The sequence below is a fragment of the Trachymyrmex septentrionalis genome, unplaced genomic scaffold (genome assembly GCF_001594115.1).
Source record: "Trachymyrmex septentrionalis isolate Tsep2-gDNA-1 unplaced genomic scaffold, Tsep1.0 scaffold22, whole genome shotgun sequence".
NCBI classification, from domain to species: domain Eukaryota; kingdom Metazoa; phylum Arthropoda; class Insecta; order Hymenoptera; family Formicidae; genus Trachymyrmex; species Trachymyrmex septentrionalis.
Genome location: NW_017305375.1, coordinates 3,382,538 through 3,395,010, shown reverse-complemented (window position 1 = coordinate 3,395,010; position 12,473 = coordinate 3,382,538). Strand labels below are relative to the sequence as shown.

General features: G+C 33.0%; 1 protein-coding gene across 2 annotated transcripts in view; it reads left to right on the top strand.

Annotated features, from left to right (window-relative positions):
- LOC108748265 overlaps positions 1–12,473 on the top strand; it is a 112,931-nt gene that overhangs the window by 73,090 nt on the left and 27,368 nt on the right. For both annotated transcript variants that reach the window (XM_018486308.1, XM_018486307.1), the window contains exons 3-4: positions 7,231–7,366; positions 9,759–9,892. In XM_018486308.1, the coding sequence (XP_018341810.1) occupies positions 7,231–7,366; positions 9,759–9,892 (270 nt within the window). The remainder of the gene's footprint in view (positions 1–7,230; positions 7,367–9,758; positions 9,893–12,473) is intronic.

Below are 12,473 nucleotides of genomic sequence, written 5' to 3'. Positions count from 1 at the left end.
TTTAATAAAAATCCGAAATTTTCATATATTTTTTTTAATTGATTCAATTATGCATCAAAAATTAGAGAATTAGTCTTATAATATACAGACATTTTGCATATTTGTTACATTTCCGTGGTATAAGAAATTCACAATGTTTTTTATTCTTCTGTCTTTATATTTCTCGCTTCATATATCTTTAAATATTCTTGATAGATGTTTTTATACCCATATTATTTCCATTTAACCAATTATTAATCAGATTTAAACTTTAATAAAATCTTAAACTTCTTTGTTATGAAAATGTCTAATGTCAAAAATTAAAATATGAAGAAAGATATAATCACATTCACATGTAATTATGGAAAAATCAAATTGTAATTGTTCAAATGATCAGTAAGTAAGACAATTCTCTGAAATATTTTTGTTGCATGTGTATGTATATATTTTACGTTGAGTATAAACAGTGCCTCTATTAAAGTAATAACTGAGTCACCGACTAGATTTAGCTTTATTACATTCAACTACTCAATTAACTTGCAATAAAAATCTTATCTCTTTAATAACACTTTCGTGAAAGTTTATTATACTAATCTCGGTAATACCATGGCCCTCATTATACGGATGGAGTTTCCCCGATAAATCAGTCCTTAATCCATGAAAAAGATTCTATGCGGTACCAGAATAAATAAGCTTAAAGTTTCAAGTTTCGCAGTTAACAATTTTATATTGTGTCTCATGGAATTTAATCATCGACATTCAAGTTTCAGCAAAAACAATATGCGCGCAACTTAGATAATATGAAGAAACTTGAAATTCGATTGGTAAATGTCTTAAATCACTTTAAATTAATACTTTAAGTCGCAACATACTGCATTGTTGTACAATGTGTATCATAAATTCCTCAAGAGATGCGCATATCGATGGATCCGTTAGATCCATTTATCAAACGCGCTCTCTCTTTCGAAGAGCCGTTGAGATAAGAACTAAAGCCGGCTTGATTTTTGCGCTCGCGAGTAAACGACGAGCTATCTTTTTGCGACTCACGCTCGATCCGATCGTAATCTATTTTTCTACGGAAAACACAGCCTGCAAGTAGATTCGATAAGAGAGAGGATCTAGTCGCATTCTCTCGCCGAGGGCAAAACTTCTTGTCGCTCCATGGACAACCGATCTTCTTTTCCTCCCCCAACCACCCTTTCTAATCTCTCATGCATCGTGGTACCTCCATTTTTCCGCCGATATGGTCACGACGAAGGCAAAAGTTTCAGTTGCGGATGTAGGGTGAGGAAAAGAATCGATAGACTGATTTATGGCATGTACTACGACCGCGACACGGCTTGAACCTGGGTCAAGCGAGTTCCGTGTTTTACGGACGTCGATTCAACGTCGCCGCAATCGCGTCGCGAATCTACCCCTTCACGTCCCTTTTTCTCGCGTTCTCTTAAGGTGTGGCTCCCCTTAAATTTTCCGACGCCCGAGAAAATGGAATCCCCCTTTCCGCAAGAGAGAGCACTCGGCGCGAAAGCAATATCCTGTAGGTTTGTATAACGACCTCGCAAACGCGCTCACGCGTCGAAGAAAAATGTTAGAGATTAATCCTAGGTACATGGTTGCGCTTATTGAGTATATATGAGAAGCGCAAATAATTTCTGCCATTCTAATGCACTGACATTTTACATTAATTTCATAAATATGAGATAGCTTAAATTTAGAGTCTGTGTAGCGATCAAGAATCTAATATTATAGTTTGACAAAGCCATCTAGATTTATTGCATGGAAAGACTGATTTTGCTGAAATGTTTGAAAATTTAGTTATTACAGAATACAATTCCGAAAATATTTTTGGGCCATAAAAATAATTATGTAAAACACCCAAATTGATATAACAACATTTTTTGTAACATTCATCATGTTTGAGATTCCTACGTTATTTTCATGTGATCCAGCAAAATTATTTCCAGATTAATACTTCAGCAAAATTATTCTTTTATTTGAAATTGATTATTATTTTATTAATTTCAATATTACTAACATTTTATTTTGTTTATTAATTTTAAACTTTAGCGCATTTTTTATAATATTAACAATGTTAAAAAAAAGTTAAACGTTAATCAATACTCGAGAAATAAATACATGATAAAAAATCAATTTTTATTTAAGAAAAAATAATCCAACAATTTCAATCAATTCTATATTATCTACTTTCTTCTTATAAATTTTATAGTTTACTTAATGATTTAGCTAATAAATATCTTGGCTAAAACACTAATATACACACACAAGGAAGACATATATTTTGTAGCGTGTACATTTAATAGCGTCCTGCGCTGGTTTCCTTTTTACTTTCTATTCTGTTATACCTTTTGTCCGACAACTCAAAAGGAACATACCGAAGTCCTGCAGGAAAATACTCTCGTGGGATTGTCGTGCTTTACTGATAATTACCGCAAAGGACGGTCGTACAGGCCGCAAAAGTGGAACAGAACTTTAAATGAAAGAAAAACGTAACTCAAAGAAAAAGATATAGTTAAAAAAATAATACAGCAGATGATCCCAACTAAAAAAAAAGTGATGAAGAGAAAAATCGGAACAACTGATACAACATTGTGGAGATCAAGGAATATAATGTACGAAAAAAGACTAAATAAATTATTGAGAGTGAGCGGAGAAAGACAAAGTAAAGAGAGGAATGATCAAGAAGACAAGAAATAAGAAATGGAAAAGTGAGATGGAATTCGCTTAAAAAATGTCAGATGACTTTTGGAGTTGTGAATATTTCTCTCTCGAAAAAAAAAAGCATAGATGATGAGAACAGGAATGATATGGAAAGAGAAACTTATCGAGAGAAGCTGTGACGAAGTGGCACTGACGTTATAGATACAGGAACTTTCATCTGAAGCAAGACTAGTCTTTCCGATTTCTTCCTTCAAATGTGACAGTAAAAATTCAATTTTTCCAACTGAAATTCCGTATGAATTTGGAATTATTTTACAAGATTTTCACTTTATGTGCCTCGCAACACACTTACAAAAGCGACAGTAAAATATAACTTTTGATACTAATCTCCATAACATTTTGAGAACATCCGAATACAGAATGATTGGGAGCATTAATCCTTGTACAAGGACATATTTTTTCTACTGTACGGATTTTTATTGATATTTCTATTTATATGTTTTTTTCGCTAATAACAAATCAATAAAGTCAATTCAACACAGCGAACAAATTTCAAATATTAGTGATTATTTTTACTAAACTCATATTTTTGAAAGTTTCCTTGATTGTTGTATATCTAAAATCAAAATTTAGAAATTTAAAATAGTAGATCCGATATGGTGAATAAAAAATTAAGATATAATTTGATGAATTTATGCATATTAAGTTTTACTTTTTTGTTATTATTATTACAAAAAGTAATATATAAAATATTTTTTACACAATAGATCGCTTTTTCTAAAACAAAAAAAACAGTGGTATTTTTACATAATTTTTTAAATACAAATCAAACTTGTCAATAATTTTTAATAAATTATTTATTACAAATTAAAGTGTACTTAATATTTATTTGAATTTACAATTTTCTAACTTTATTATGTTTATGTTCAGTTTAATTAATTCAAAAAAATTGCGTTTTTGTGTTTTAATTTATGTATAATTAAAAGCATATTATTATATTTAATTGATTAAAATATTATTAGAAAAAAACAGTTTGAGTTCTCAAAAGTATAAATTAATATGTGCATATTGATTGTTAAATATCAAAGAATCATTAAAAAGATCGAAGAGAAAAAGATGAGACGTAAGGGTTAAACTCGATAATTCCCTGACAAATATGTAACTTCTAGAACAATTTAACGAATGAATATTAATTCAGAAAATGACTGCATGGTGAATTATGGCGGGACACGGGAGTAAGAGCAAGTCGCGTAAGATTTAAACTCGGCTCGAGCTGAGACAGATAGGAAGCTAGACTGGGAATTTTCATGAGCATATAAAGCATCCTAAGTCGGTAGATAGAACGGCAGGTATTGCCAGCATAATCCTTATACGGAAAATTTACAACGTTCGCGCCGACAAATAGCCGGATGGTGGACTGGAAAGACGTCTTTGCAATCATTCGCTTCCGATGTCGCGACAGTTAGAATGAGTTCACTGCCGTTTTGCCGCGCAATTGTGTGGCAGCCACCGATAATCTCGTCTTTTTACAACATCACTTAACAATACCCCACTTGCCGATTATCACCGCGTTATCGTCGAACTAAACTCGAAGGAGAAATGGCTTTGCACGAACGTTCGTAGTACGTGAGATGCGATCGCTGCTCTCTCGTGTGCGCCCGAAGATTTAGGATAATAATTTTTCACTATTCGATTAAGTTTCTATCGTCTATCCCGATTGGCTCGTATATCTCCAATCGAGTATTTTCAGCCGATATAAGAATAGGCGATATTTGTTCCACATGAGTCATGGTCCGTAATACCATGTAACGGTATTGAGCTATTGTTACTGCTATGTAATCGATGAATCGAGAGAGAATAGCGCGCTTGTACCCTCGTAACGTTTTAACAAATACAAAGAATAAAATCTCAAATATTGCTCTGTTGTGGGCTTTTAAAGAAAAAAAAAGCCGTCAAATATAATTCTATTATACTTGAATATAAGTAACGTTTGCGAAAATGGATGTTCGAGGAAAACATTTTCTGGCATGCAGATAAAATAAGTATAGACTATGCCTTCCCTGATCTTAGCATCTGCGGTAGAAAGAATTGAATTTTATATAGCATTTCTCCCAATTCTATTAACATCTCCCTTCAACTTGGTACTTAAAAGAGAGAAAAAGAGAGCGAAAGAGAGCGAGAGAGAGAGAGAGAGAGAGAGAGAGAGAGAGAGAGCGATATGATTCAAGCTACTTCACTCTTTCTAAACCAATTGTAAGTGTAGACATAGAAATGCGGAGTTTATTACGCACAGAAAGAATGATTTTACTGAAGAATTAATTCACATAAGAAAAAATTCAGCTAGATATGTAAATCTGAAAATAATTTCATCAGACCATTAAAATAATTATATTGAATATTCAAGCATAATGAGCAATGCTGCAAAAAAATTTTGACATTCTAGCAACCTGCTTGAGCGTCCTATATAATTATTTTAATGGTCTAAAATTATTTTCAGATCTGTATTTAGTTAAATTTTTAGATATTTCAGCAAAATCATTCTTTCCGTGCATCTATGTTATGGCATTAGAAATATTTTATATTCTCTGATTAATAATTGATGACATAAAAAGATTATTTTAAACAAATGTTAACATTAACAAGTATATTAAGACGGTGTCTTTATTCCTTTCAAATTCGTACTTAATATTTGAAAGTAAAATCGATGCAATGTGAACAAGTCAAAATCTTTAGGTTGCTTATATTTAAATTGGTACAGATTTTACCATGTGTTACGCGCATGCATGTATTCGCTCGTGTAACTTCATTTAATCAAGAATGTAGGACGCAGACTGAAAAATGGGATGCATGTTCACACCTTTCATAAAGGAGGTAACGCGTGGCTGCCGCAGTTTCCGCCCTGGTAGATCCGAATACTCATGGCGCGCAACCCTTTTCATTGATATTTTTCATCGAGCATCTCGTCCGATGCCAGAAGCGGAAGAAACGATGAAAAAGACCTGTCCCCTCATCCGATATAGTTTGCAAAGGAGGCGGAGACGCTCGCCGCGATGAATATAAATGCCTGCGAAGAGGAAGAGAGCGATGTCGCAAAAAAGAAACGTGCGCGGCCGGATCGCAGGATCCAGATTTGAACGTTGAAAAGGTTCGGATGTAAAATCGATCAGCGGTACAAAATGCAGAGCAGAGCAATATCAGCGATGCTTAATACCAGATTTGACGTGAACATCGTATGAAAAAGACGGGCGCTAGATTAATCCTCATGAATTTGAAATTTTTTTAGAGGAAACGTCTCTGTAACAGGACCTAAATCTATTTATCGCTTATAATATTATGAGAAAAAGAAAATTTCACAAAATTTAATTACGATATAAATACTCGAAACAGAATTGCATATCGTAATATAGATATGTTTCTATTGTATCCTTCAGATCCTTTCTACGTTATTACAAAGTTATGCTTTACTTCAATTTTACTTGTTCAAAACTTATCTTCATTTCTATACTAACTTTTTAATACGAAATTTCAACGCTTTCAGACAAAATTTCACGTTGCCCTTTGCTAACTTCGAAGTTCTTGTGATAGATATGTGCGTTTCTCAAGCACATCCCAAGTAGCATATGAAGTCGAAGCACGCTGCTGACTTATTTTTGACGTAGATGCCACACACGTGTTGCGAATCAATGATATGTCATCGTGATCGATATTGCAAGACAAGAAACTTTTGTTCTTCGATAAGAGATAGCTAAGACGTGATGCTTCCTCCAAAGATATTCCAATAAAAAATTCTTTTCCACGCAGTAATCTATATGTAATACTGTCAGGTCTTTCCTTCGTTCTTCAAACACCCTTAAAAGCATTCCGAAGAACGTCATTTTGAAAAGAATCTCCGCGAATGGCGTTACTCTTCAGTGATAGTTTCACTGAGATCCGCGCTTTTAGCAAAGTTGCCCGAATGCACGATCAATACTTATTATCGTCTTCCTTCTCCAGACTAGCGAACACGGGATAACTAAGTGCAAGCACGACTGATAATCAGTTCTATGAAAATTTACTTTTCCATTGTCTCGCTATTTTGTAATCGCAACATCCTTATCGTAAGACAGACTAAAAGAACGTTACCTAAATAGAAGCGGTGAACCATTTCAGTAATGAATATTCCTTGCGTCTTATTCATTGCTTTCGACAAACTTTCTCCTAACTCGTGATCGTCGAGCATGAAGTTTAATTGGAGCAACATTGGAAAATGTTAAAATGTAGACATTCCCTAAAGTTCTGTATGAATTCTTATGAAGATCACGCAAAAATAAAATTTCTTGCCAGCAAATTATCTGCATGAGAATATTGCCGAGACATCGCTTGAGGGTTGGAAGATCGTTATTGTGCAGGGAGTGACCCTAACTATTGACAAACCTTTATCATGAAAAATGAAACTTTTTCATAACGGCGTACGGCCGTAAAAACCAGGCTATGGGAAAAAGGAATGAATTGCAGAGTATAGAAAATCAAAATGGAGAGGGTATAGAATGGAGCATAGGTGGAGCACGGTACATCAAGCTTCGCGTTTTACAGGTCTCCAAATCGAACTCGCACGACGTAACATTGGTGAACGTGTCCAGGGAGCTCACTGGGACTTACAAGTGTGAGGTGTCCGCAGGCAGCCCTTCCTATCACACTGGGATCCAAAGGGCCAAGATGGAAGTAGTTGGTAAGTACGTGCGCGTGTCGACGTTGAAAATTTCTTTTTTGCTTTGGTCGAAGATAAATCGCTCGTTCCGGAATTGTCCGAAATACATCTACACGCCATTCTTTCTCTATCTCAGTACTTGTTTCCAAAGCGGTGATACATTTCACAAACACAATGTAGAGATCAACGATTGACTGTAATACCGGATTTAAGGAAAATCGATGTGCCCTATAATACTACAATAAGATATATCGTTCATTTCCAATAGACAAACTGAATCTATGCTTATTTCCCGATTCTCGTAATCCCTTTTTATACACAACTGAATTTTTATTTTAGTGGAAATATAATATGATTTGCTATACTTTCCGGAATTTTAACTTGCAGCATAATTGAATAAGTATATGTAAAGTATATAGATTGAAAAAAAGATTAAATATGAAATAGATAAAATATAATACAAGAAGTAAAAGTATAGTCAAATATAAATTAAAAAATAAAATTCTTGACAAGTTAATATCTTTGAAGTGATATGTATGCTATAAGAAAATATAGAAAGGTGCAGAATAATTTTGATCTTCAAATTGTGCATCAAAAAGTTTATTGTGTCACGCAATTAAATTATAATAATATAATTTTATTTTAATCGTATTTTATGAATATCACAATTTATCATGATTTCCTTAATCTTCCAATAGCAAACTGCTGAAAATGCTCCTCACAGCTTCGTCTATTTTACAGGGTGAATACGTTGTTTAACAGAAAAAGAAGTTTCACGATATATATTATTTACTTCTTTTTATCTATTTTATTATATTGATTAGATGAAATATGAATAAATCATCGGATCGGATCCAATCCTATTTTTTTGATATCTTAAAAATTTACTTTACTATAAGAGGGCAGAGAAAGAAATTTCATGTTATATTATTTAATTTCTTTTACACAGTTTACACATTAATTCGATAAGAAATGAATAAAACGCAACATTGGGTCAAATCAGCCTATACCCGGAGAATTATTATACCCTGGAAAGATTTCCGGATGGTACTATTCTTCGATCTATTATATTATATAGAATAAAATTGATAAAGGGACAATCATATTTATAATATTACTAATAAACGAATCTTTTACTCTTAAGTTAACAATTCTTAAATCTAGAATAAAATGTAATCTTGGATATCGATTTTGTGTCAAATATTATGGCGCCAGTGGTAAAGATTTATTCTAAACATAAAAATATATTAATACTACAAAATAATTTATGTGTTACTTAAACAAACTTGATTTTATCTCAAAATTTGCTTATTTAATTCAAAAGAGAAGAATAAGAACTATTGATTCAATTAATATTAATATTTTATTAATTATTTTATTTTTTTATACTGAAAAGTTGCAATAAGATTAAGTACGTCAAAAATATTTTTGCCTCGTTATCAGAAATTCTTTCTGAGGGAGTACTTTCTTGGATATCTAAAAATTCATCTTGCTGTTAGAGAGTTAAGAATTATAACTTTTGAAGAAGAATACATTATTATTTGTTGATTATTATACTTACGATGACCATATTATTGTATAGAAAATAAAGGAAATAAATCTGAAAGATTTTAAGGCTTTGTTTTCCTACATGTTTTCAAACCAGTTTATGACTATCAAAAATCTGTGCATTATAAAATTTGATTGCACAGTATATCAAATCGAGATAATACACAGTTTTCTGATAGTTTGAAATTGGTTCGACTGTATTGAAACAAACCTTTGAGCTGAAATAATAAAAAGTTCGAACTAATAAAAAAATAAAAACAACTCTGACTTGAATGAATTTAATTTTTTAAAATCAAGAAATATAATTAACATAAACAAATTGCATTTATATGCCTGAAACTGTAAAATATTTTCTGTAAAAATTTTCTTATTAATATAATATTATATACATATATAGATATTGAAACGCTAGTTAGAAAAAAATTTCCCATAATGTTAAAATAAAGGACAATATTAAAAAATAACGGACAAAATAGAGTTTTAAAGAAACAAATCTAAAGGACAACTATATACCTAAAATAAAGGACTGTCCTTTACAATAAAGGATGTATGGTCACCGTAATTATACCCAGCTGTTCCTGCACGAGGGAAAATCTCGTATATCAGATAAGGATATATAATTTCTGCATCGATGTCACGATGTAATGCAGATTACAAATTATTAAACAAAATGCGCGGCAGCGGTGCCGAGGGACACGTTGGAAATACTAGCCCTAGTCGTCAGTACCAAACATGACAGGGTCGTTGTTCAAGTGTTTCCGGTATGCTCTGTGACGCCCTCGGCGCCGTTGGCGTGTCGCCAGGTGTCGAGTTAGTGCCGTGGCAGCAGTCGCATGTGCTAAACGACATAATTATTATGCCTTAGACGCCCCAAAAACGGGTCCTGCGATTCGTACCGAGAAGGAGCGCATAGCAGTAGGCGAGATGCTACGGGCGAACTGCACCTCAGGCAAATCCCGCCCCGCCCCTGACGTTACGTGGAAGCTCAACGGTGAAGCTGTAAGTATATATCGCCTCTCGCCATCCTCGCATCTCCCTTATCCTATATATGTCTTGACGTAGTCATAGCTACGTGACCTTACTGGATGATTAGAGTTGCAACTGTGGAAGACCCGGGACTTACGCCTACTGCATTCTGTTTCGCCCCGTTCCATTACATCAATCCCACCGTTCCTATATCACTAGGGGCTTCTCACCCCAAAACCGCACCGATATCGGAATACGCGTCGCGAGATTTACACAAAAGAATCGACATGTTCGACACGGCACACCGTAGTGCTTCCAGCAAATTTGATAACACGTAACATGATTTTGTATGCAAATTGATCGATTATCTGTAGAGAGAAATAATTGAGTTAAATAAAGAAAGAAAATTGTTACATAGAAATCTTAATAAAAATATAGTCAAAAAATTGCAAAATTTGATAAAAGTAATTCTAAAAAATGTCTTATTGTCACGGATGACAAGCGGACCAAATTTTGTCAAAAAATATATAGAAATCGAATTTTGCGGCTTCGGCATATTTTTCATCTATAAAAAGCCATCGCAAAATACATTATTTGTATTTCATATAAACTTTGATATCCCCAATTTACCGTCATAATTTAATATCGAAGTTTAATAAAGGATGAACTACAGTTGCTGTCACTTTGAAACATTCTGTGCACGTTCACATGGCTGACAGAATTGTCAATAAACTAAATCCGTGGACAGAATTTTGTTTCTAAATTATTAATCTACACCGATGTTAATTAAGATGATGTGAACCGTGACCAATCGTTTTGTCAACGTATTATTTTTTTGTGAGTACAAACGTGATGAATACAATTTTTTAGGTAATAACTGCATATTAATAAATATACATATATACGTACAAAAAAAACTACATTTTAATAAATATACAAGTATATAAGCTGCTTTTTTCTTAAAGTAATCCAAGTCAAATTTTGAAAAAAAAATTTAGTAAAACTTGTTTCATCTAGTTTTGTATTTCTATCTATTTGTTTTTATTTTTGAATTTAATATAAAATGATGGATTTATACATATGCTATTTTCAAAAAAATGTTTATAAGTATAGAGAGATTCTGTATTAATCGCATACAGTAAGTTATAATTCATTTGTACTAAAACAAAAAGCAAAGCTAAATATATGTATATTTTATGATGTAACTGCACTAAAATTACGATCTCAATAAAGATATTTCTTCTGTGCAACAATATACTGTAAAGTATAGAAAATTAATTTACAAAAATTAGAATTTCGCGTTATGACACATCTAATTTTCGGCATCGCTTTATGACGACCACAAACTTTTAAATTATCATTTTAGTGTTCTGATATTTCTGAACATGTTTTGCATACATTTGTAAATACCCTTTGTACATTACATACAATGATGTTTAGCTTATCACACACTTTTTCAATCACTGTGACATTTCGAATATATTTTTTATGATATTATATGAAGAGTTTTACACATAATTTCTCGCTTAAAATTCAACTGAATCACCATCATAACAAAACCACACACACACACACATGCACACATTCGTCATTGATTAAATTATCACCATAGACATGAGATCGGACTCGCTTTATCGCTATTCTCTCTCTCTCATTATTCATATATTTTCACGTAAAAACATCCATTAGTGAGAATTCCATTTGATACGGAATTCTCGCTGAATATCAAGAATCTGTATGTAAACTACTTTATTGTAGTATAAAACTTGATATATGTAGTGAAAGTATTAATTAAAATAAAATCCATAATATGTATTGTATATTTATAGCCTGTATATTTAGATGTGTTTGTGTTATATCTTGTACTATTATAACAACTTATTAATGCTACTGCATGACTAGCTTGAATAAAACGTAAACGATATACGTGCGTGTTATACGATCACGTGATTAACTATAAAGACGTGCTGGGCCTTCCGTTTCATAAAGTAGATAAATCTCGAGGAACCTTCAAGTGGAAAAGCTTCGTACGCTAGTAATCTGTAGAGCTCTCCTGTTGAGTGCAACATCAGACGAACTGCGATCGCATACTAAGGAAAACAAAAAAACAAGAAGGGAAAAAAGTGAAAGACAGGCGGTGAGAGGATTAAGTATATAGTTGCTCATCCGTATTTCTGCAATCGTTGAGTACCCTATCGATTAATAAAGTTTTATCCTCAACGCTCCAATTAAATGTTTTAAGTGTACCTCTCTCCCTCTCTCCACCCTCTCTCTCTCTCTTTCTCTCTCTCTCTCTCTCTTTCTCTCTCTCTTTCTCTCTCTCGTTTGTTCTTTCTTTCTTTTTTTCTTTAAATTGCATTCCGTTGAATTTTCCCTGAGACCACCATTAATTTCGTTAACTGCTTATGCCATTACGTACTTTCATTCGCAGTATTTTATAGACCTGCTGCTTTATGACTTAATTTAACTTTAATCACATTGGTATAATGAACGGAAAAGTAATGCTTTTAAGAAAACAGACTTAACATTTGCCTTTTATAGACATACATATATGTATATATACACATATATACACACACATACACACGCACACGCGCGCGCGCGCGCGCACACA